The sequence below is a fragment of the Aquarana catesbeiana genome, linkage group LG04, assembly GCF_042186555.1.
Source record: "Aquarana catesbeiana isolate 2022-GZ linkage group LG04, ASM4218655v1, whole genome shotgun sequence".
NCBI classification, from domain to species: Eukaryota; Metazoa; Chordata; class Amphibia; order Anura; family Ranidae; genus Aquarana; species Aquarana catesbeiana.
In genome coordinates, this window is record NC_133327.1 from 521358029 (window position 1) to 521384781 (window position 26753).

Below are 26753 nucleotides of genomic sequence, written 5' to 3' on the forward strand. Positions count from 1 at the left end.
GTCGCTGTAAATCTGAGGGGAAGAGCTGAAATTAGGGGAAGCTCTGCTGATTTTTTCATAAAATCATGTGCAATAAAAATTAGTTTTATTTTTTGGGCTTCCTTGCATGTGCCCCTCGGATCCACATCGAAGGCACTTCAAAATGCTCTGTGGAATTCCAAGTAGAATTAGCACTTGTAGTGAAAAATGATTTTGCCTTGGTTAAATACACCCCCCTATGTCTAATGAACAAAGGACACCAACCTCATTAAGGTTCATTAAAACAACACAGAATATTAAGGTTATTGTGGTAACTTGAAAATCCACACAAAAAACACCAAAAAAATGTGGGTATAATTTAACACACATTGTAAAATAGATAAGTGTTGAAATCAATCAAAAAAATAAAGATGAGTCCAAAATCTAATTAAATTTTTTTTATTTATGGAGATCTGGCTTTTTCAAAATATTATATTAGTCATGGCATGAGGATAAATCATGAAGAAAGTAGTTTGTGAGAACTCTGTGTGAATATAAAGCAGAAAAACAACTTCATTCCTCTTGCATTATCAATCCTACAAAAAGCGCTGTATTAAAAGATCACAGAAGAGGAATGTGCTAGCTTCAAGACGAAGGCTAGTTTTACCAGACCGAGCGCTTCCGTCTTGTAATTGCTTCAGAGCATGCGTCAGTTTGAGTTCGTCGGACTAGCACACAGACGACCGGTTTGTCCGCTAGAAAGAAGAGTCCGTCGGATAGATTTAAAACATGTTTCAAATCTAAGTCCGTCCAACTTTTGAGCAAACAAAGTCCGCTGGAGCCCACACACGATCTAATTGTCCGACGAAATCCAGTCCGCCGGGCAAAGTCTGCCGTAAAGTCCGCTCGTGTGTACGCGGCATTAGTCTCACCCGTATTACACCCACCTCCTTTTTTGGGGACTGAAAGTGGGGAAGAGGCCCTTGTGCCTCAACACTGGGACAAGGGTGCTTTGCAATGGGGGGGGGGGGGGGCTTCCTGATTGGAAGGTATCCCCTCCCAACCAATGTTGAAGGGCATGTGCCTAGTATGGTGCAGGAAAGGGGTATGCATACCCTCCCTTTTTTAGCCATCCAGGCTGCAGGCTTTGGTTTGAACATTAGGAGGACCCTATGACATTTCTTTTCATTTTTTTTATTACTAAGTTCAGACTGCAATGAATTAGATTAGGATGCTGCTGTATGTAAGTCAAGCTAATTGTAAAATAAAACTTTTCAATTTCCCAGTCATTGATGTGCTGCCAGTGCATGCCGTCAATGAAACTGTCTGTGAAAATCATACTGTTCCATAACACCTTTAAAGCATTCCCCAGACGTGTTATTTCAATAATTTGTGTGTTTTCAATATTGCCACTGTACAGTATTTTTTTTAAGCTTGCTGCATTGGTATATGTTCCCAATGACATTATCCAGCTCCTTGTGCCATTTTATGACAACATATTGCCAAATTACCTTGATCAAGGTTCACCCCAAAGACTTCAGTTGGGTTAAACCTACCTAAATTAAATATTTCTTTGAAGATTGGGAGGGTGCCAGAGGCAATATATGTAACAGGGCTGCACAGGCTGTGTTTTGTCACAAGCAGAATTTGAGCATACTGTGAAACTGTGAAATTCAGAGCACTCATGCCCTCTGACATTCACATACATCTACAGTGCAAGTTGGTGTGTAGACAGGTTACCTACTGTGTATATTTAGTTGGTACCCGGCTGCCCAGATAGGGGGAAAGGGTTAATACTTTGCTGCCCTCTGCCCGGCATATTCGTGGGCTTTCTTTGGGGTCCAGCCTCCCTCCTGTGTACTATAAAAGGGAAGAGGTCTGGATCCTGGTGGGGCTCCATGGATAACTTGGGAAATGCATGGAGAATCTACGCTAAAGACTTGCTGGGACCTATGGTCTGCCTGGAATGCAGATTGCCAGAAGAACCCTGCAACATGGACTTCTCTACCGCCAAGTTTGGACTTTCCCCTAAAACACTTCTCCTCTGCAGGTAACCTGGGGCTGCAATAGTTAGGTTTAGTTAGGAAAAAGGCATTACCGCATGTTATACTGTACATGTTGTGCCAAAAGTTCAGCAAAGTTGTTTCAACTGCTCAAGGCTTGCTCTGAAGTTACTTAAGGGTTGTATGTGGGGTCCTGGTGTCTCTCTAAGGAACCAAGGTCTATAATAACATTCTGAGGTAGGTATAACAGCACTACCACAAAAGGTTAACCTGTAAGGCTAAGAAGTGGTTGCTATGGGTAACTGGAAGGAAGAATAGCAGCCAGTCATTGGCGTGGTACCTGGTTAGGTGACAGGTCTTCAAGTAGTGAGGGGGTTCGGTGTTCCTATGCCAACCCTAGCTCTCCGTCTTCGCTGGTCACCGGGAGCAGATTAGCATTATGGAGATCTATGACCTGATCACTAGGTACCGAAAGGCAAGAGTTAAACAAGAACACATATGCGGTCCACATTATGTGCTTGGTGGGACTCTATTCTTTTACTGGGAGTGAGGTAACAGAGGTACACTGACTGGTGGAGTGGGCATAGATCTGCATGTCCCTCCTAATGAAAAACACATACCTGTACAAGTGTGTAGGACAAGGGACAACATCTTCTGGAGGAACTCCGCATACAACACTACACACAAGTGGCTCATCTCTGAGTTGGGGGACTGCCTTAATGCTTGATTCTTCACATGACGATTCTTCACATGACCATGTCCACTGCCTGGTCCCAGGAATTGGTGAGCACACCTTAGGACAAGGTGTTACCCCTGTGCAAGGATGAGTGACCCCATGCATCTCCTGGCGTAGCCCAAAGAACCCACCTGGGGGGAACGTGTAGTTCTCTCATGTAACCCAAATTTGGTGCCCAACAAGTTAATGGGGAGCATAGAAGAAGAGTCACCTGAAATGTCACCTGCTAACCACCACCACCACCCCCTTCGTACAGGCGCCTTCAGTTTCATCAAATATGACATGCTGATGCTGTTTACCTTCCCCCAGTCTGGAGTCATTTAAACTGAAGAATAAAATAAATCTAACATGGAAAACAAATGTTTGCAAGCTTTTTATAGGGTACATTTTATTAAAAAACTCTAAATGTATTTTATTAGCTGGGGAATGGTTGCTGATCAAACATTTTCATGGACTCTGATGATAAGCTTTTGGCCCACTGACGTGTTGCTTTTGAATTTAATGACAGGTAATAAAAATAAAATCTTACTGTGATAACATTTATAGCAAGTTATTTCAGAATCAGTATGATCATATATATATGTCATGCCCAACTCTCTGACCTGATGTTTAAAAGTCACTCTGTCCTGAGTTCACTGGTGGAGGTGCCAACAAGTGCCAAAGTGTTCATTAAACAAACACTATAAATCTGAAATGTATGGGAAATCTAGTCTAAAGACTTGCTGGGACTGGTCTGCATGGAACGTGAATTACTGGAAGAACGTCTCTACTAGAGCACCACTAAGTTTGGACTTTCCCCTAAAAGACTTCTCCTGTGCAGGTAACCTGGGGCATCCATAGTTAGGTTTAGTTAGGGAAACAACATTACCACATGTTATACATGTTCTGCTAAAAGTTCAGTAAAGTTGTTTCAACTGCTCAAAGGCTGGTCTGAAGTTACTGAAGGGATGCATGTGGGGCCTGTGTATTTGTATTTAGCCCCACTGAGTCAATACTTTGTAGCACCACCTTTTGCTTCAATTACAGATGCAAGTCTTTTTTGGGGATGTCTCTACCAGATTTGCACATCTAGAGAATGAAACTTTTGCCCATTCCTCTTTGCAAAATAGCTCAAGCTCAGTCAGATTGGATGGAGAGCATCTGTGAACAGCAATTTTCAAGACTTGCCACAGATTCTCAATTGGATTTAGGTCTGGACTTTGACTGGGCCTTTCTAACACATGAATATGCTTTGTTCTAGACAATTTCATTGTAGCTCTGGCTATATGTTTAGGGTCGTTGTCCTGCTGCCCCAATCTCAAGTCTTTTGCAGACTCTAACAGGTTTTCTTCTAAGATTGCCCTGTATTTGGCTCCATCCATCTTCCTATCAACTCTGGCCAGCTTCCCTGTCCCCCCTGAAGAAAAGCATCCCCTCAACATATGATGCGGCCACCACCATGTTTCACAGTGGGGATGGTGTGTTCAGGGTGATGTGCAGTGTTAGTTCTCCGCCACACATAGCGTTTTGCATTTAGGCCAAAAAGTTCACCAGAGCACATTCTTCCACATGTTTGCTGTGTCCCCCACATGGCTTCTCGCAAACTGCGAATGGGACTTCTTACGGCGTTCTTTCAACAATGGCTTTCTTCTTGCCACTCTTCCATAAAGGCCAGATTTGTGGAGTGCACAACTAATAGCTGTCCTGTGGACAGATTCTCCCACCTGAGATGTGGATTTCTGCAGCTCCTCCAGAGTTACCATGGGCCTCTTGGCTGCTTCTCTGATTAATGCTCTCCTTGCCCGGCCTGTCAGTTTAGGTGGACGGCCATGTCTTGGTAGGTTTGCAGTTGTGCCATACTCTTTCCATTTTTCAGATGATGGATTGAACAGTACTCCGTGAGATGTTCAAAGCTTGGGATATTTTTCTATAACCTAACCCTGCTTTAAACTTCTCCACAACTTTATCCCTGGCCTGTCTGGTGTGTTCCTTGGCCTTCATGATGCTGTTTGTTCACTAAGGTTCTCTAACAAACCTCTGAGGACTTCACAGAACAGCTGTAAATATACTGAGATTATATTGCACACAGGTGGACTCTATTTGCTAATTAGGTGACATCTGAAGGCAATTGGTTCCATTAGATTTTAGTTAGGGGTATCAGAATAAAGGGGGCTGAATACAAATGCACGCCAAAATTTTCAGATATTTATTTGTAAAACATTTTAAAAATGTATAATTTTCTTTCCACTTCACAATTGTGCCACTTTGTGTTGCTCTATCACATAAAATCCCAATAATATACATTTACGTTTTTGGTCGTATCATGACAAAATGTGGAAAATTTCAAGGGGTATGGATACTTATTCAAGGCACTGTACTATTCTAAATATAATTGTACAAGGGGTTTCACCTGGACAGTTTCCTTGTCCCTTGTCATTATAGATGTAGCTTTTTGGAAGGGTGCCACCGCATGATTTGGTGCTTTAACTTTTTATTACTTTACTCTTCAAAGTGGACCTTGCACTCAAAAATGTTGGGGATGCTGCATTAGATGAAACATTCAAAACAGCATATTAAATGTAGCACCATCTACAAGTAGTGTTCTACTAGTGCCACTGTGGGCAAATTTAGGCTTATGACTCATGGTATGTTTTGTGAGTCAGAAATTGGGTCAGGCTTTACAGAGGCTGGTCCCTGGTATCTCCCTGTGGATCTTGACGTTGGTAGAAGCTTCTGGAAGTTAGTGGATAGAGGCCAGGAGGTCCTGATCTGCATACTTAGGGGAAGATGACAAATCCACAGGCACACCCAGGGATGCACAAGGGGAAAGATTGCCATATGTAGCAAGTTTTCTGAAGGACAGCGCTGTGCTTAATCTTTTTTATCCCTTGCCCTGGCAGATCTTTGGAGCAGCCAGATGGGCTAGTAGTTCCTGCAGGCAGTGGAGTTGGGAGCAGTTCTACAACTGCAGGAGATACTACTGCATTCAGTTTACATCTTACTGCTATTTATCTAAAATGGTACCAAAAGCTACTACTCAAGGGACTTTTTGCTGCTGATCCTGAAGGACTGAGGGTGTCTAGGGGGAGAGCAGTCTAGGATCATTACTTTGTATAGAGGAAGGAGGTTGTCCACGTTCATTTTTTTTGTCACCTTGGGCATCCCATAACCTCTCTACCCCACCCAAGTTATTATCCCTAATAAAAATAACAAGAGATTGACTTCTTGTGTCCGGATGCAAGCGCAAAATGCTTGTTACCTGGCTGTGCAGGAATAGGGGAGACAGTTACCAGCAGCCCTGGTAGGGTAGTGCTACATACATTTAATTGAGCCTAATTTACTAAAGGGAAATGATCAAAAGAAGTCATAAATCATTATTGCATGCTTGATTTGCAAGATTACTGGTCGCACAGATGCACCAGTAGTTTGTGGAAACTTGTCCATAGCAATCAATCGCTATTGTACCTGCAAACTTCACAGATCTATAATAACTGAAATTCTTTCTGCTGTAGTCATACTACTTAAGAAATTAACCCATTTTTTAAAAATAAAATATATATATATCATTATGAAAGGTGAGGTAATTGATGGACGTTATGTTTCACCTCGCATGCGTTTATTTGCAGAGAACTAAGGTGGAATTCGGTCTGGCAGGATTGGTTCCAGACCAGATTTTTTGGTCCACTAGTGTCCACCAACAGGTGGTATAAATAAAGCAGGACTGAAGCAAAGAATTGCTCTTGGCCTGGGACTCAGGAAGCCATACCTGACAGAGAGCTACTGATGTGATGTCTGCTTTGTGAGAGACAGAAAAAAGTTTGCATTATTCTTGTTTTGTGGGTGACTGGGAGAAGCCCGTCACTTGTGAGTTAGGATCCTAGGAGACACTCTGCACATGCTCAGTTTGGTGTGTATTGCTGGAGAGTTTTTCAATTATTTTGGGGAGAGTGCATGCGATCAGCACAGGGCCAATTAGCATTGTCTAGACAGAAAGTCAGGGGTCATGCAGCCCCATAGGACAGTCAGAGGAGAATGAAAACTCCTCCTACGAGCTTTAACCATACACTGATAGAAATCACAAGACTGCTATATACTGCTGATGAGAAAAGGTATTTAGCAGTTTATATTTACTAAAATAATTGCATTTCCATGTTCTGTGTACTGTGGAAGACCAGACATAGTGAATGCAGAGTCCTAGGATTAGTAACACTTTAACCTAATATAGACCCGATCTTTAACGAAACGCTGTTGGAGGAGGCCATGCTTGCAACGTTACCACGCCTGCCGACCCCATGAGGCTGTCGGCTTGAAACCTGGGACTGATATACATTGCTTTTTTCGTTTTTAACTGCCTCTATGTAAGTAGTTGGAATCTTTTATTTTTAAAATTTTTAAATAGTTGCACACTATGGGAGTTTCATCTTACATGCGTGATTTGCTGGTGAACCATTGATTATTCCCATGAGTGTTCCCATTGGACACCAAAGAAAAGCCATAGAGGTCTCCTGATCCGCTGCAAAAGAAAGTGGGTTGATGACTCCTGTCTTAAGGATATTCTCTCATACTGTGTTCATGACTCTTATAAGAATCCATTTCCTCTAGTAAGCGGCCATCTCATATTATATGGTAAAGGCGCACCTTTTTATACGATTTTCACTATCAAGGTGTTTTTTTCATATATATTGAACACTTAACGCCTCACATTTTCCTTGGAATGATCTACTAGTTTCATGATTGGACTATATCACTTCTAATTGGACTGTAATATTCATGGGACTTTATTTCTTTGTCATTTTAGCATGACAATTTTCTTTTTGTATACTACTTAATCCTGACCTGACTTCTGCTCTCTCTGTATGACTTACTTCTGACCTGACCTCTGCTCTCTCTGTGTTACTTGCTCCTGACCTGACTTCTGCTCTTTGTGCATTACTTACAGCTGAACTGACCTCTACTGTCTCTGACTTACTCCAGACCAGAACTGTGCTCTCTCTGCATGACTTATGTGTGACCTGACCTTTGCTTTCTCTGTGTTACTTACTCATGACCTGACATCTGTATGACTTACTCCTGACCTCTGCTTTTTCTGTGTTAGTTGCGCCTGACCTCTGTGTTGCCTATACATGACCCTTGCACTCTGTGCATTACTTACTCCTGAATCAAAGAAGCATAGGCTCACATTTTATTAAATAGAAACTGGGTTCCAGGCGTTACTGACTGAAAAAACACCCAATAGTTGGAATGGTATGTTCACAGCTATACAGTGTTGCTGTCTAGTGGCATAGGATTGGATGCTAAGATACTGAAAACAAACAAGACGACCTAGCTCTTAAGCTGGGCTGGGAAATAGTGAATGGTGGCTGCAATAAACCACAATGTATCTTCAATAAGCTTGCTGGCGATTTATACAAAAAGTGATAAAAGCAGTACATAAACATGTGGTTGCAACATTACCGTGCTGGCTGTAAGGCTGGCTTGGGCACTGATGGATCACTGTATCCAGACTGGGGAAATCCATTGGGAGGGGCCGATTATCATCGCTGCAAAGTGGAACAGGCAGACAGTGTGTTCCATGCCGGACCCGCCGCGTGTGTGAATGACGTCACCGGTGCTTTGGACGGAAGCACGGTATCCAGAAGGGAAAGCCGCAGTGGCTGACGTGTGAGGATGGTGTCACTGGAGCCCTGGACGGAACAACAGTGTCCAGAAGAGGAAGCAGCCACGTCCAGCGTGGAACGCATTGGTCCCTGTTGCCGTGACAACGCGTTTCGCACACATGCGCTTTATCAAGCCATTTATAAAGCATATGCACGAGAAACGCGTTGTCACGGCAACAGGGATGCATGCGTTCCACGCTGGCCGCAGCTGCTTCCTCTTCTGGACACTGTAGTTCCGTCCAGGGCTCCAGTGACGCCACCCTCACACGCCAGCCACGGCACCTTTCCTTTCTGGATACCGTGCTTCCGCTCAACGCTCCAAGGACGTCATCCACACACGCCGACGGGTCTGGCATGGAACACACTGTCTGCCTGTTCCACCTTGCGGCGATGATGGTCGGCGCCTCTCCATGGATTTCCTCGATCTTGATACAGTGATCCATCAGTGCCCGAGCCAGCCTCACAGCCAGCGTGGTAACATTGCAACCACATGTGTAATGAACTATGTACTGCTTTTATCACTTTTTGAATAAATCACCAGAAAGCTTATTAAAGATACATTGTGGTTTATTGAAGCCACCATTCACTATTCCCCATCCCAGCTCCTGAGCACTGTCATCTTGTTTGTTCACGTTTTATTTAACCATACCCCTATGCAATTTCAACCACTTCCGCTCAACTGGGAATCAAACATACAATCGAAAGTGGTTGCCTGAAACCAAAGAATTGAACCCACACGTTACATAATTCACCTAAATTTGAATAATTGAACTGGGTTATAAATTGACAGCTTCCACACAGGTTATTGTTAAAAATTGATCAAAACCATAAAGAAAAGCAGTAATTGTATTGAAAGTGATCAGATTTTGGTGTTGGGTCTGACTGAGTTAATTTCAATCTTATCTCCTTGCAGTCAATTAAAACCAGTTATTTCTGCATTTGATCGCTCAAAAATGATCGCAAATGCTAGAAAGTTGTCACGTATATGGTCACGGGAGGCCCAAAATGTATTTATTTCCCAGCATACACACTGGCTGGAAAACAAACTGAGTAGTATAAAATATTAAAATTTTCAGTGTAAAGGGACGTAATCTTTTGACGTAATCAATTAGTAGTCTCAAGGTTCAGAAAGAGATTTGTCCTTATTGTCAGTGGGTCAAAGTATATTATATTTATTTGTGTTTGGCTGGCTTGTGTGACTTTACCAGCTTTGCCAGCTTTGCTTTAGAGATTGTGTAAAAAAACAGTGTATCACACCAGGGACGATGTGCCAGAAAAGGCAGTGCCAGTGTGTAATCCTCCCCCTCCCAGTGCTTCTTTTACAAAGGAATTGTCTTTGAAAACTCTGCGAGCTTACGAGCTAACACTAAATAGGAAAAAATGTCTACCACCGAAGAGCAGCAAACAAAGAAGGAAAAATTAATAGCACAAATGAAGAACTGGATAGAACAGGCCAGCAAGATGACAAAAGAAGAGCTAAAATTTAGTTATAAGGGAATTCTGTATCCTAGTGTTCTCTGTAGTGAGGAAACTTTTCAAGCAATGGAGAAATTAGAGGCTAGAGAAGATGATGTGCTGATTCTAACCTATCCAAAATGTGGTAAGTGTGCTGAATGTGAGAGTTTTGTTTTGTAAAATTGATTTCTGTTTGAATTTAAGACAAAAAGCTACACACATGTTTAAACATCCATACAGCATATGGAGCTGCTTTAGCTATCAAAAAGGCTAGTATTATTGTCCATGCAGTATGGAGATTTATATAGTATAGCAAGACTGCACATCTAGGCCAGTGATCGGACTTATTTTTGTCAGTTAACATATTATAAAGCTATGTTACCTCTCTGCCCCACGTCTGACAGTGAAGGAGCAGCAGTAGCTCACTAGCATGTTACTTGTCATCACATGTGCACTGCTGGAGATCTAATTGGCCAATAGTGCATCACCTCCCCCTCCCAGTCTAAGTGCTGCTGTACAGGGGATAACAAGTGGCTGATATCAGGAGTCAGGAGTGTAGCAAAGTGCTTGTTTATTTACTATACCCAGATGGAGGCACAGACTTCTTTATCGTCATTTTCCACAATCCCCTGGGCTCCTGGACAGGTCCATGGGCTATAGGATTCCCGACATCAGCAGCTCAAAGGGACGGCACCTGATGAGACACAGGTGGCTGGGCATGTGATCTGCAGGCAGGTGTATGGTCCACCAATGTAATTCCCAACTTGTGGGAAGCTAGAGAGTAGCCCAGTATCACATAGCTTCTACAGAAGACCAAGCCACTGCACAGAGCACTAGGCCAATTGTCATCAGAGTACTGGGCTTCAAGGGGGGCCCTGGCGTCTCCAGCTACCCATCTGTTGCATAGCTCCCAACTGTCCCTGATTTCGAGGGACTGTTCCTGATTTGGAGCAATGTCCCTCTGTCCCTCTTTCCTCCTCATTTGTCAATTTTAAAAAGGAATAGTAGGGGTAAAAAAAGCACTTGTGGATTTAATTAACCTTCTTTTTTTTTTGTTATGTCCTCTTTAAGGGGCGTGACAGGGGAAGTGTCCAATTCCAACATACATTTGCTAGTAGGTGTCCCTCATTACCATCTCAAAATGTTGGGAGGTATGTCTTTAGCCAATTCCTGGGGTGCTAGCTTAGAGATTCCTCACACTGTTGGCCTGTGTATCCAGACCTGCCCTGGACTTCACTGTTATAGACACTGTCACAGAAGTTAAATGCAAGTAGCTGTGCATGTACTGTACTGTTTATGAATTAGTTGTTCTCTATATCTGTGGCTACAGAGCCTTAGGCAGGCCATACCCGGTGCAAATTTCTTTCCTGCAACTATGGGGTATTCCTTGTATCACGTACAGGTACATTTTTTAATTGAATGCATACCTTCAGTATTTGCTCTTGTATTATATATCAACTGGAGCTTTAAATCATTAATTTTATGTTTTTATACAATGGGGAAGTGACAAAGCCCCTACCTAATTTTTATTGACTGTGTATCCAATGGGGGAAATGCACCTTCTCTACTTGTCTTGTTGATCATTGCCACCAGGACAGAGAGTGATGTAAAAATGTCACTTAAACAGGAAGGACAGGAAACTTTCCATTCTGGTTACAAATGTCTAAGACAGTGAAAGAATATTAATGTATGTACATCAAATAATCAAAAACATCATTAGGCTGACTATAGTAAAAACTGTCCCTTAATTTGTTGTCCATAAAAGTCAATTAGAATCCTTGTTTCATTTGCATTGCTATGCTGCAGAAATGACAGGTAGAATTAAAGTGGTATTAAACCCGAAAACCAAAAATGTAATATATTGCAGATTACCAATCATTAGATTAGGTGGCTGCATCAGTTTTCTTTTATTTGGCTTTTCTTCCTCTGTTTTCACCCCGGGGATCACCTCCTGTATTAGTGATACACAACTGTGGATGAAGGAGCACTAAATATTTGGTTTTTGGGTTTAAAACCACCTTAAACTGATTGCCAAGAACAGCAAAAAAAATATTTTTTGGAGACATTACATTTCATTAAATTTACGGTAAATTACAGCTGTTTGTCAACAAAGTCGCTGAGAATTACCTTCATTAATACCAGACCCTTATCCTAGATGAGGGTCTTCTATAGATGTTAATAGGGGGACCACACACACAAACCCCCCCCCCCAAAAAAAATCCCCCAATTTGAGCCTGTATAATCCCATGCAAAAAAAAAAAATGAAAAAACCCATGGGTTTCCCCAAAATTCTATATCCTTTACCCAAGCATGCAGCCTGGCAGGACAGAACTTGTTAAAATCTGAAAAAACAATTTTATCCTTTTAAATAAGATATTCTTCCCTCTATGTAAAATGAATAAGGAGTACATAGTTACCCCTGGTTACTGATTCTAAAAAAAATACACAGTAAATAAACACTTATTATCCACACTGGACGGAGAGAGACTGGACGGAGCTCTGCATATGTAAACAATGCAGACTTCCGTCCTGACAGTTGGGATGTGATGGTTTTTCTTTTCCTGTAAAGCAGGGAAAGAAAATCCATCACATCCCTTAGTGAAAACAGCACACTTAGTACACCTAAACACTGGTTAGGCACACATTTAACCTTTTGATCGCCCTAGATGTTTAACTCCTTTCCAGCCAGCGACATTAGTACCGTGACAATGGATATTTTTAGCATATCTTTAGTTTCTGATTGTCTGCCACAGTATCGCAGTCCCACTATAATTCGCTGATTGCCGCCATTACTATTATTAAAAAAAAAAAAATTCCTGTATATATACCATAGTTTGTAGATGCTATAACTTTTGCGCAAACCAATCAATATACACTTATTGGGATATTATTGGCCTATATTTATGAAGAAATGTGATTATATATATATATATATATATATATATATATATATATATACACACTGCATAGCAATCTTTTATGACCAGCTTTGATGTCTGTGGCTGTTTTTATCCACTTGATTGCTTGCTTGAGCACCTGTGTGCCATCCATTTTTATCACATGACAGCCAGCAATGCTTTTATAAACACCCCCTAATGCTCAGAACTCCTATCCCTGTGATTAACTCCAAGGGGTGGAGCGAATTGCATTGGGGCGTGGCCTGGCTGGAGTCTGGGCTGAGGCTGCCATTCATCTCACTTCATGCACATGGGTCTGCTTCATGATGTACGGCTTATGGACCTTTTCCTTTGACATTGTTGCAGCTTGGAGCTAGGACAAGCTTCCTGTACCTGCCAGCACTCACAGCGGTCTAGTTGGACTTTTTCCTCTCTACCTGTGCGACATCTAAATTTTGTCTTTTTGGGTTACAGTGTTGCATGACCGAGCAATTGTCAGTTAACCACTTGCCGACCAGCCACCGCAGTTACACTGCGGCAGAATGGCACGGCTGGGCGAAACGACTTTATGTAACGTCGCTTCGCCCTGTGGCCAATAGGGGTGCGCGAGCCCCCTGCTCGCCCATGGAGCCGATGCAAGTACCCGGCGGTCGCGATCACTGCCGGGTTCCCGCGATCACTCGGGGCACATGGAGAACCAGGATCTGTGTGTGTAAACACATAGTTTCTGGTTCTCTGAGGGGAGAAGTGACAGATCGTCTGTTCATACAGAGGATGAACAGCGATCTATCTCTTCCCCTACACAGTCCACTCCCCCCTTCAGTTAGAACACACACTAGGGAACACAATTAACCCCTTGATCGCCCTCTAGTGTTAACCCCTTCATTGCCAGTGACATTTTTCCAGTTATCAATGCATTTTTATAGCACTGATCCCTGTAAAAATGCCAATGGTCCCAAAAATAAGTCAAAATTGTCTGATGTGTCCGCCATAATGTCGCAGACCCAATAAAAATCGCAGATCGCTGCCATTACTAGTAAAAAAAAATTAATAATAAAAATACCATAAAACTACCCCCTATTTTGTAGACGCTATAACTTTTGCGCAAACCAATCAATATACGCTCATTGCGATTTTTTTTACCAAAAATATGTAGAAGAATACATATCGGCCTAAACTGAGGAAAAAAAAATAGTTTTTATATACATTTTTGGGGATATTTATTATAGAAAAAAGTAAAAAATATTGCGTTATTTCAAAATTGTTGCTATTTTTTTTGTTTATAGCGCAAAAAATAAAAACCACAGAGGTGATCAAATACCACCAAAAGAAAGCTCTATTTGTGTGGCCGCGCAATTGTCAGTTAAAGTGACGCAGTGCTCAATAGCAAAAAGTGCTCTGATCAGGAAGGGAGTAAAATCTTCCGGGGCTGAAGCGGTTAAAGTAACGCAGTGCCGTATAGCAAATAATGGCCTGGTCATGAAGGGGTGTAAAGCCTAGTACACAATAGTAGTTTTTTCTCATTCAACCCAGCAGGGCTGAACGAGAAAAACTGCCAGCTCAGGAGGAGCAGCTGTACTAACTATCTGACATTAGTAAAGTAATCTCTCCTGCTGTTCTATTGTGTTCTCAAAAGGGGACGCCCCCCTGCCAGAATACTTTGATCAGTGTGCTCAGTCATTGGCTAATAGCGCTGATTGGGAGCCGATTGGTAGACCTTTTTCGATCATGTCCCTTCGACAGAGGATGGCTTCTGTGGGACTGACTGCAGTACACAATGTTTGCCGTTTTTTTTATTCAACCGGCCAATGCCGTCCGACATTTGGCCGTGTGTACTAGGCTTAAATCTTCCGAAGGTCAAGTGGTTAAAGAATAAGTTCACCTTTGGGGACATGTTACACGTTCCCCCTGTTTTTGGGGTGGGACATGTAACATGTTCCCAATCCTGCAGCTGCTGTCCAATCCCCCCCCCCCCCGCCCTGTGACAGCAGTATGGGGAGAAGTTCAGGGAGCTAGCTGTCAGTTAATTAAAGTGGTTGTCCCACTTTTAATATCCTCCTTGTTTCCTAATGACAGGTGCTCCTGTCTCTGTGTTTTATAAAACCAATCTCTTCATTATCTGATTTCAGAGCATCTCCCGGCGCTCATGTGACCGGCCGGCTCTCTCCTCGTCTGACAGCTGCAGCATGGGGGACTGAGATTCCCCTGCTAACGTCAGTCGGGAAGAGAAGAGGAATGGAGAGAGAAAGAGCCAGCAGGTCACGTGTGCGCCAGGAGACGCTCTGAAATCAGGTAAAGAATTTTTTTTTATAAAACACAGAGACAGGAGCACCTGTCATTAGGAAACAATGAGGATTATATAGGACAATAAAAGTAAATTTAGCAGCAGGAGGGGAGGGGGCAAGCACTTACACAGGAGCAGACAGGCAAGGAGGGCGGGGGAGAGGACGGAGGAGAGACAGGAGAGCTGCGGCTGACAGAGGCACGTAAACTGACCACGGTGTCAGGGCTCAGCAGCCATGATATAACGTGGTCAGTTTACAGGGTGGAGGGAATAACCAGGCAGAATCAGCCAGGTTTTACGGGGGGGGGCAAATGACCCAGCACAAACACTGTGCTGTGTAACATACTTTGAGGCTGGGTTCACACCAATGCAAATTTCCCCGAATCCAATTCGCATAGCAGGAGGTTGTGACCGGTTCTCTATGGAGACGGTTCATACATCTCTGCAGCAGTTACGGTGACAATTGCACAGGAGCCCTGTGTGTCTTTTGGTCCGTTTCAGGTCCGAATTCAGCTGAAATCGGACCTAAAACAGTGAATGGAGATGCACCGGACTCCTGATGTGAGCCGCTGCGTTCTCCAGTGTGAACCCAGCCTAAGGGAACAGGATCCTTTTTTTTGGGGGGGATTAACAAACACTTTAAATCAGCACAGCTGTGTGGGGCTCCGCCTACATGGACGCGTCATTCATTCACAGAATTCTGTGTATGAACTACAAGACCCAACATCCTTTGCGGATGTCGGCTTGTAGTTCTCAATGAACTACCACAGCACTGTGGAGTGCGGTGGTAGATTCTTCCGGTCAGTGCATCTGCTTGTCTGTACGGGATGTATTGGCACACAGGTACACTGTCAGGTCTGCAGGAAACCTGCATGGCACCAGTGATCAGCAGATCAGCAGTGCTTTACAGGCTCCAAAAAAAAAGAAAAAAAAATGCACATTTTATGTTTGCCTGCAAAAAAATGTGCCTTTATTATTATTTTGTTTTTAAAGTGAACTTATCCTTTAAGCTCAGTGCATTTCCCTATAAGTAGTGGCATAAGGCTTTTAAAGGGTTTTCAGAAGGATCAAATTCTCCAGGTTTTTCACGGTGCCTCTCCTAAAAGAGGAGTGGGATTACATGTAGAACATGTAGTGATATGTTCTTGCCTCATTATGTCCTTATCAAACTGATTTCTGAATGGAAGGGGCCCCCTTCACAATCAGTAGCTAATCTGTTTAAGTGTTGTACCGAAAAAAACTACAGTGCCTTGAAGGAAATCATCTAAGCAATTTTTTTTTTTGTAGGGGCTTAAAATTTATTGTTATAGCTCAGTGAAGACTTCTGGGAAAAGCCGTGAGCCAGTCACACAAGCAGAGAATTTAAGGGGGATTTGTTTGTATACAATGTACAGAATGGCTCCAGAGTGACAAATTGCAAGGAAGCAACATTAAAAAGTTTTACATATTTAGTATCACAGCATTTGCAGATTAAAACGAAAAAGGCATACCACCTCAAAATGGCTTATTACGTGTGTTTTGTTTTTGTAAGCATCAAAAAGTTTTTTTTTCTACTTGACTAAAGGATTCGTCAACCTTGGGTCCTTACCATTAAATTAAAGACACAGACCGCGTGACATGGGTTTTAAATGGCCACAGCAGCCCCATTTATTAACAAAATAATAAATAACATAACGTGAAAACATGTAACACATACCCGTAAGAACAAAAATAATGTCCAACAGCAAGAGGTCTTTGGATGTCTTAAAAAGGCACACTTTATAACTTTAATGGTCTATATCCTCAGTTGTGCCCCAGCTGGCTCGAGGACGCTCTGACATCACACCAACTTCCATATTCCGCTCCCACAGGGGACTTATCTCCTGGGAGAACCACCGCTAACCAAAGGTAAGCGCCATCCTTAGATGGGCCCCACTAATCCTGTGACCATGCAAATTCCTCACTGACCCCCCAAAGACCCCTTGAACCGCCACATGAGCTTGACTGAAACCTCATTCAAGCAAATCCCTCCACACCTGCAAAGCCCTAACCACCCCTTCCTGAAGGCCAAGGGACCAGATGTCTATACCCACAGCATTCAAGTGAACGCCGTTATCTCGCCAATAGCGAACAGACTGATCCTCCAGCTCCAGGTGTCGAACCACTATGCCCCCGAGCCTAGCCACAAACCTCCCAATCTCCCTGTTCAACTTAATTCTAGCTTTGTTCACTCGGCCTAAGGAGCGGGCGAAACGCCACACCTTTCTCACCACAATATCTGACCACACAATAATGCAGCCAGGAAAATCACGCAACAGGCACAAAATATCAAACTTGATATCCCTCACCAAATCCCTAGCCGCCCGTACCCCTAAATCATTGCCCCCAGCCTGAAGAACTACAACATCTGGAGGCCTGTCAACTCTTGAAAAATAATGAAATTCAGGGAGAACCTGGCCCCACATCATTCCACGGATCCCCAACCATATCAGGACAGCCTCACTCTGTGAAATGCCCAGTTGCCTCCCATCTGGATGGACATCGGCCCTAACAGCCCCCCAAAAAATGTATGAATCCCCCAGGATCCGGACCAGACCAGGAGGAAAACCTGAAAGAAAACAAAAAAGGAACATAGAACCACACACAAACACTCAATGAAACTTCAAAGCAGGTGAGGGCGAACATAAATCTTAAAACGATCTGACTCCCATCTCCCTATCCGTCTCACTACCTGGGAACCCAAACCCCACCTGGCCACTTCAGTGGCTGCCCTCACACAGAAGGAGTGAGTATTAAACTGAGAAACCTCCCTGCCCGCCTGTTTTAAACAACAGCGAAAAACGGACAAAAATTGAAAACGCGACAGGGATGAACCATCCTCGTGCAATAAAAAGGTCCCCGACCCCAACCCCCTCACCTCCAGATACCGTTGCACAGAAGAAACCGGGCAAACCGATTCCGGCAGCACCCGAAACAATGACACAGTAACCCCTTTTCCCAACTGATCCGTTTTAGACTTACTAATATGAATCTGAACACACTCCCCTGACATTGTCACGTCAGTCAATTGTAACCCCCCTACTCCACACCTGTTCTTGCTCACCAGCTCCCCAATACGCAACGCCCCGAAAAATGCTAACGCAAAAGCCACTGTGAACAGCCTCACCTCATAATCAGAAGTACAAACCCCGGGCAACAGCCCCACCAAATCCTGAAGCAACTCAAACGAGACCAGACGCCTATTATCCGGCTGCACTCGCCCCCTCCGGAACCCTTTCATGGCCTGGCGCGCCCTAAAATCCTTCGTCACATCCATCATGCCTTGAATCCGAAAGAAAAAAGCTAGGGCAGCTAAACTCTTGTTCATTTTTGACACCGACGTGCCCCGCGCAAATCCATTCCCAATAAAGTACAGCAGCAAAGCCAAGTGCTCCTGTTGTGAAACACACCCCCTAACCGAACTTACCAGGTTAGACCACTCACCCCACACCGACGAGTACACCGCCTATGTACCCCCGGTCACCGATCGGCGTAACAGCTCCTCCGCTACTCCAATGCCAGTCTCCACAGCCTGTCTGGACAAAGAACCCCCAGTTGCTCCGACTCCGGCGCCAACCTTCGAAACCTTGTCCACTGAAAACGAGACAAAGAATCGGCAATGGAATTCAAAACACCCGGGACATGAACAGCTTGCACAAGACAATTCAAACTTAAACACCGTAAAACCAAGTGACGCAGCAATCGCACCAACGGCGGCGAAGAAGCTGACAAGCTCGATATTACCTCCGCCACCCCCAAATTGTCGCAGTGAAAACATACCCCCCGATCCCGAAATTTGAAGCCCCAAATCTCAACCGCCACCACAATCGGAAATAGTTCCAGCAACACTAAATTACGCAAGAACCCCGCCGAACTCCACTCCTCATCTACCTGCTACCCGCCGCATTAGTGAAAATGTCAATGTCGGAGGCTGCCACAACAGGGGCCATCCATAAGGACCTGCCATTATATGTGGCCAAAAACTCACCCCAAACCCTCAAGTCGGCCTTCAGCTCCCTCCAAAGCCTGATGAAGTGATGCGGCATTAGTACCCCCACAGTGGCGGCACAGAGACGACGACTAAAGATGCGTCCCATAGGCATGATGCGGCAGGCAAAATTGAGCTTACCCAATAACAACTGCAACTGCCAAAGCCTGACCTTCCTTGCCGCCTCTGCCTCAGCCACCCCTCGACGCAAGTCTTCCAGTTTGTCGCTCGGAAGCCGACATTCCATTAGACGCGTGTCAATAACAATGCCCAAAAACTGTATGACCGTGGAAGGACCTACCGTTTTTCCTGGTGCCAAGGGAATCCCAAAACAGGTCGCAATAGATTCCAAAGTGTGCAACAGTACTGAGCAGACTGAGGAATCCGGGGGGCCAATGCAGAGAAAATCATCGAGATGCAGCACCGACCTCAACTGAGTCTCGTCCCGAACCACCCATTCCACGAAGGTGCTGAAGACCTCAAAATATGCGCAAGGAATGGAACAGCCCATCGGAAGACACTGGTCAAGATAAAACTGCCCCTTCCCAACAACAGCCCAGCAAATGCTGACTGTCCGGGTGCACTGGCAGCAAGTGAAAAGCGAATTCAATATCCCTCTTTGCCATCAATGAACCCTGGCCCAACCTCTGAACCTAACCAACTGCGGCATCAAAGGAGGTGTAAGACACGGAAGCCAAATCCGGAAAAATCGCATCATTCACCGATGTCCCTTTTGGATACGACAAATGATGAATTAACCGGAATTTGTTAGGTTCCTTTTTGGGGGCAACCCCCAGGGGGGACACATGTAAAGACAACACGGGGGGGTGATCGAATGGTCCAGCCATTCTCCCGAGTGCCACCTCCTTCACCAACTTGTCAGAAACAACCTGGGGAAATTGGCGGGTTGATTTCAAGTTTCGGTGCCGTGGCAACGGGGTCACTGGCCCTGAACACGGGATCCGAAAACCATGGGCAAAACCATCAGCTAAAAAACGTGCCGCCTCCCTCCGCGGATATCTATCTAGATACGGTACCATCGCGGGGAGGTTTACCGGCGTCTTCCCTTTTTGAAGCCAACTCGACGGGTTGGGACTTTCCTTTCTTAAAACACTTGGCATAACTGTGGGAGCCCCCGCAGCCAGAGCACTCGTGATGGAAACAACAGTTCGTGCCAAAACGGCACGACCCCTCGTTAAGCTGGCAACAAATTCCTTTTCGTTGGGAGGCCGACTGTCCAGCGGCACCTGAACCACCGGCCCCGCCAAGAAAGGGCTGTCCCGAAACCTGTGCCTGGGACATAAGCTTCATCCAAAGCCCAATGTCCTTATGGTCCCAACGCAAGCCCGGACGCAAAGCCTTGCGCTGTCGGAATTGCTCGTCATAGCGTAGCCAAGCAATACCCCCATAAACCCGATAAGCCTCCCCAATGGCATCCAAATGACAAAAAAGCAGAGAACAATTCTCCGGTGCTTTTTCGCCAATCACGCTAGCAAAATGGCAAACGACTGAAGCCAATTCGCAAAAGTGCGAGGAATAAGCCTCCAGCGGCGCTTCTCTTCCTCCTCCTTCTTGCTTTCGTCCGCCTTCCCCTTGTCGATATTAAATTTTTCCAATGGCAAAAGAGAGAATATATTCCCCTTTCCAAATTTTTCCCCGTACGTCTTGCTTCAAATGAACCCCCAGTGGGCCCTCGAAGCACACGTAAATCTCGCACTTCGCCACATCCGCCAACTGCACCTTATCCTCAGTGGACTCCTTTCCTTTTATCGCGTCCCCCCAGTCACTTCTGTGACGCGGCTATCACCGGAGGACACCCCCCGCCCCTGTCCCAGGGACCGCCACCGCCAGTGGCCCCGTTGAGGGAACCGTGGGAGGAAAACTAGAGGTCCCGCCAGAGGCAGCCAGAGCCCATGCCCCAACGGGCCCCTGAGATGAGGTAGAAGACCCCGCCGGGTCAAAACGGGCCAACAACTCCCGAAAACCCGCAAAAAATACAGACAAAACCGGCGCGACACCCACATCTCCCCCCACAACTCCCGACCCCCCTGCACTAACCCCCGAAGAAACCCCCAATTCACCCCCCCACCTGACTACTAAGCATAGGTAAAATTGGCGACTTACCAGGCTGCAGCCGCACCGCCACACGACTAGCCGTCTGTCCGGATCCCAGCTGACTCCGCAAGGCAGGATGCCTCCCGACCGACCGATCATCGTCATCTGCGCTGGTGATCTCACCGGACTCGGCCAAAGAATCTTGCCGCGGCGACGTCCCCTGCCTCCTTCGCGCCGACGACTCTTCGCCAGGGCTCCCAGAAGCCTCCTCTTCTGCTCCAGGCACATTTCTCTCCACAGAAGAGCTGCTGGGCACTGTAGTACCCCCAGCTGCAGCAGGGATGCGCTGTCTCTTTAAGGGGGCGTGTCCCCCAGCCTGATTGATTCCCCTGCTCCTGGTCTGCGATACCGCTGGCGAACCAGCAGAGGGCGCTCCAACCCCCCTGCCAGTCGTAGTAGTCAGCCTCTCCTGTCGAGCTCCCCTCCGTGCAGCAGCCGCGGAGGGAGCCGAACGCTCCGGAGCCCTGTGTCTGCAGCTGGCGGGGGACGATGGCGGCACCCCCCCAGTGAGTTCCCTCCGATCTTGAGCTCCATCATCACTCTGGGCAGCTGAAGAGCAGGGACGCCCCCCACCGCACATACCTCTGCGTCTCCCACGCCGAGCCGCCCCCCCCACCGGAACATCCATGCAGGGGGGGAGGGCTGCCGCCTGCTCCAGCGAGTGCTGCAAGGGGAAGGAGAGCGCCAGGGGTAGGATTCCGCCCAGGGCCCCCACCGGAACTGATAGGAGGCAGCCCAGCAGCAAGCCACGGAGGGTCCCTGAGACAGGGGCTCGTTCTTGCCCGCTAAGCCCGAGTAACAGGAGATGGGCTCAAGCGCTCCGGAGGGCGCACCTTCCTGGCTCGTTTTCGCCCCGGGGAAGAAGGGGCAGGTGAGGGGGGAGCTCCTGACCCCCCAAGCACATCAGATAGCTGCTGCTGCAGGCACTGGGGGCCCCGTTCGACCGCTGCGGCCCTGACCTGAGCCAACAAGGCCTCTAGATCACTCATCTCCCTATCTCTCTACCTGCAGGTGATCAGCAAGGATGTCCCAAGAAGATGTCTCCTCTCCAACTTCTCTGAATGATGAAGAATCCACCCCCTACACCGGACCCCAACCTCTGGACCCTGCCCCTTCTGCCTTCTATCTCCAATCAGGTAAGAGCTGCCCCCATGCCCCCACCACTGACCTGACTGATCGTTCCCTGACCCCTGTTCCTCCCATAGTCATGCAGCCCCTGCGTCCATTCTCTCCTACGGGTCTCACTTACTGTAAAATCCTTTTCCTAAAGAATTTATTTGTGAACACAATAGAGCTCTGGAGTATAAATGCTTCCTCCATGAGGATGAATACTAAAGCACACTATACGAATTTTGGGCTGTTACAGAGGAACCGGACGAAATTCTCTACATGGGTCACCTCCTGCCCAACATCTATTTGGATTGGAAAATTGTTGGCTGAACAGGGTATGCTGATACTGGCACTGGATCTGGCTGTCAGAATTCAATAGTTAAATTGTTTTTTTTTCCCCTTAATGCGTACCCTGCATTAAGGTAATAAACACTCCCTGCTAACTATTCTCCCATCCCTAAACCCTTACCTGGCTCATCTCACTGACCTAGTGCTGTCCTGGTTGCATCACTGCTCCTCTCACTTCCTGGTTTCACAGGAGACACTGAAGGCAGCAGGAGCCATAAGCTCCTGCTGCTGTCAGCCAAACTCCTGTGAGAAGGGAGAGGGGGCATGTCTTTCCAGCGATTGAGTCTATAAAGGCACACAGTGTGGCTTGGGAAGTACACCTGCATGGGTGCTACCATAGCACAGGGCTTGCTAGGGAGGCACCTAGAGCAGAGAGAAGTGGGCAGTTCCGGTGGAGGACTTCCAGAAGAAAAGGTAAGAGACTGATCTGTGCAATATTGTTGCACAAAACAGGTAAGTATAGCCTCTTTTTTATTTTATTTGAAAAAAATATAGCCTTTAATATCACTTCAAGGAAAATCAGAAGCACATGCTCTTTTCCTTGTGGGCTATTCCTCTTTTTGCAGGAAGCAGAAAGCTGCACAGGAAGTTAAACTAACAGATGAGGACTAGCTGGGGGATCTGTAACCCTTCTTTTTTTTAGAAAATGATTTTACAGTAAATATAAAAAATCCTTTTGTCTCTGAATGTTCACTAGAGGACACACCAAACCTAAGGGAATATTCAAAAACAGTCCCAAGAATAGCCAGTTTTGGCAAGCTGGATCACATGACAGACAGTCTGGCAATTTCAGCAACTCATGATAATCCCTGAATGCATTGGTACCCTGAGAGGGTCCTTAGGAAAAAGGGAATCTCAACTATGAAAAGGAGTTGTAAAATCAATGTAAACATTGAGGGCCTGCACCGCATCAGGGTTGTGGAGAACTACTTACCAAGGTCGAGAGAGTGAATGGCAAAAGAAAGGAAAGACAGACAATGTTGTTTTGGAAGGTCAGAATAAGGTTGGAAAGAAAGGAGGGAAACAAATGTAGACCTTATTCTTATGAAAAAGTAGGAAGGAGAACTGACAGGAAAGGGGGCCACCAAGTCAGAAAACCACTTGGCTTAGGTAATAGCATTCTAGAAAACTACTTTTTGTGAAAGCAAAAAAGGGGAGGGGCAGCTTCCTGGACCCAGCTATTTGGCCTCAGTTGGGCAGCAGGGTACTAAGCATTAGAACATTCTCTGAGTTACAGACTGTACTGTGAAGCGAAGTTATCTCCACCCACAAGACAAGCAAAGTTTTGCCCTCAGAGAGAGAGAGTGGGCATCAAAGCGTGTGACTAGATGATGACCACCAATAGGATTAACTTTCAATGACAATGATCACCAATGCGGGGGGGAAAGGGGGGAATTACCTCTGACCTCCAATGCAGGTGAGATGGGGGGTAAATTTCACTGCCACTAACCACTAATGCAGTGGGGGATGTGGGATTAACTTTCCCTGCCAGTGACAACCAATGTGGGGGATATGGGGGTTACCTTTCCCTTCCACTGACCACCAATTCGGGGGGGGGGGATGAACTTTAAGTTCCACTAACCATCAATGTGAGGGGATGGGGCTAAATTGTACTGCTACCGACCACTGTTGTAGATGCGATTTATTGTACTGACACCAGTGCTGGGGGCTATTTTTTGCATCCACTGACACCAATACCAGGGTAAATATTATGTCCACTGACACCAATGTTGGGGGTTAATATTGTATCCATTGAAACCAATGTTGGAGGTCGTTTTCTTTCCCCACATTTTTTGAGTGTACAGCAGCATATTAAAATAAATGGGCGGCTGTAGCTATGAAACGCGCACTCACAAGTGAAAACCTAGCTTTTAAGTGCCTTAACTGCTAAAACTCATCAAGGTATAATGTGCTATACTGCATTGTAGGAACAAACTGGACTCTACAGATACTACATGAAATGCTATTGGAAATATATAACAAAGAGCCGACAATGGATAAAGGTATGCTGGAATTTGGAAAGCCAGAGAAATATGAGGTAGGTATTAAAATCTGTCATGGCTTTAAATACTGCATATGGATAATACAAAACTGATTTGTTAACCCCTTCCCGACCAGCTACGACTGCTGTACGTCGGCTCTTTAAGACGCTGTAGCAAGCGCGCGCCCACAGCATGTCCCCGGAGCCAATGCGCGTGCCCAGAGGGCGCGATGACTGCCGGGCACCCGCGATCACTTGTGACAGAGGGAGAACCGGGATCTGTGTGTGTAAACACACAAATCCCGGTTTTGTCAGGGGAGAGGAGACAGAGCGTGTGTTCCTACCAAGTAGGAACACACGCTCTGTCTCCTCCTCTAGTCAGCCACATTCCCCCCACAGTTAGAACACACATAGGGAAAATATTTAACCCCTTGATCGCCCCCTAGTGTTAACCCCTTTCCTGCCAATGACATTTATACAATAATCAGTGGCTATTTATAGCACTGATTGCTGTATAAATGGCAATGGTCCCAAAAAAGTGTCCGATTTGTCCGCCGCAATGTCTCAGTCCCGATAAAAATCGCAGATTGCCACCATTACTAGTAAAAAAAACAATAATAAAAATGCCATAAATCTATCCCCTATTTTGTAGACGCTATAACTTTTGTGCAAACCAATCAATATAAGCTTATTGCAATTTTTTTCTACCATAAATATGTAAAAGAATACATATCAGCCTAAACTGATGAAGAGATTTGTTTGTTTGTTTTTTTTTTAAATTGGGATATTTAATATAGCAAAAAATACAAAATATTGTGTTTTTTTCAAAATTGTGGCTTTTTTTGTTTATAGCGCAAAAAATACAAACCGCAGACGTGATCAAATACCATCCTCCACACACTGTGGGATGTTACCGGCCTGAACAGCTTCTTGATCCGATTCACTCTCATGTCATTTATCAATAGATAAATCTATGAACATCAACTTTTGAGCCACCTTCAGGATTTGCCTCTCGGCCTCAGTGGAGCCTCAAGCATTTAGTTTACGCCCATATTTCTTGGGTTTTTCTTTTCTTTTTGAAGAGAACAACATATATATATGGTATATATACTCTTGGTGGAGTAAAAAAACCCACCTCTACCTGTTTACATCATCTCCAACACATAGATATTTGTTCATATTGGAATCAAGAGCATACTGGGCAGACAGACTTTGTCACTGTCGATGTTTTTAATCACAAATTTTATGGAATGTCAAATCAGCCAATACAGTGTTTAATAACCATTTAAAGCGTACACTACCCCTGGGGAAGGAGTTTAATTTACTCCGAAAAGCTTGGGTGAAAAAGTACCGCTTCAAAACTCTGTATATACACGATTGTAATACTGATGGATTCACATTCCTAACAATAGATGTTACAGTTGTTGTCATATTTTATTATGTTAATTCAATAAATTATATTTGTACTAAGTATACCTCTTTTATGATTTTTACATGTGCCTGAAAAGTCCACCACTAGGGGACCCCCCTTTGCTGTTATGTATAAATAATTTTGGATGTGGCACAAATTCACAGTCAGATGCTGATCTGCAATATACAATACCACCAAAAGAAAGCTCTATTTGTGGGGAAAAATGGACATACATTTTGTTTGGGTACAACGTTGCACGACCACGCAATTGTGAATAAAAGTGACCCAGTGCCGTATCGCAAAAAATGGCCTGGTCAGGAAGGGGGCAAATCCTTCCGGGGCTGAAGTGGTTAAAGGTATCAAAATATAAAATTAGGAGCAGAGGGTAGCACCTGGCATACTTTAAAGCCCAATTGCAATTTTTATTTTTACTTAACTTAAATACATTCCAGGTGCTAATTTAAGAGCTTTAGGTTTACCCCAATAGAGGGCACATTAGACATCTACAGTGTGACCACTGCCTCCCGACAGAGAACAAGGGTCTCACTCTGCAGCTGCTGGCAAGGGCCAGGCTTTTCTATTCAGGCTGTGGCAGTTTAGAAACAAAACAAACACTGAACACCTTGTTTTGATGCACCTGGTATGTATTAAACTGATTTAAACTACAGTAGGGGCGGTTTCACATTGGGGCGGGGGGGGCGTCGGCGGTAAAGCTCCGCTATTTTTAGCGGTGTTTTACCATCATTTTAGCGGATGTCACAGTCCCGCTAAAAATCGATGATCACCGCCATTACTTGTAAAAAAAAAAAAAAA

General features: G+C 45.1%; 1 protein-coding gene across 3 annotated transcripts in view; it reads left to right on the forward strand.

Moving 5' to 3' along the window:
• The first annotated feature begins 3375 nt into the window (after window positions 1–3375).
• The window catches only part of LOC141140515 (sulfotransferase 6B1-like), a 58444-nt gene continuing 35066 nt past the window's right edge, over window positions 3376–26753 (forward strand). Inside the window, exons 1-2 of one of the 3 annotated variants that reach the window (XM_073627796.1) lie at window positions 3376–3517; window positions 24477–24586. In XM_073627796.1, coding sequence (XP_073483897.1) covers window positions 3391–3517; window positions 24477–24586 — 237 coding nt within the window. In that variant the 5' untranslated portion in view covers window positions 3376–3390. Of the gene's footprint in view, window positions 3518–9608; window positions 9934–24476; window positions 24587–26753 lie in introns of those variants that run through there. The other 2 variants (XR_012243951.1, XM_073627795.1) reach the window with 2 other exon arrangements.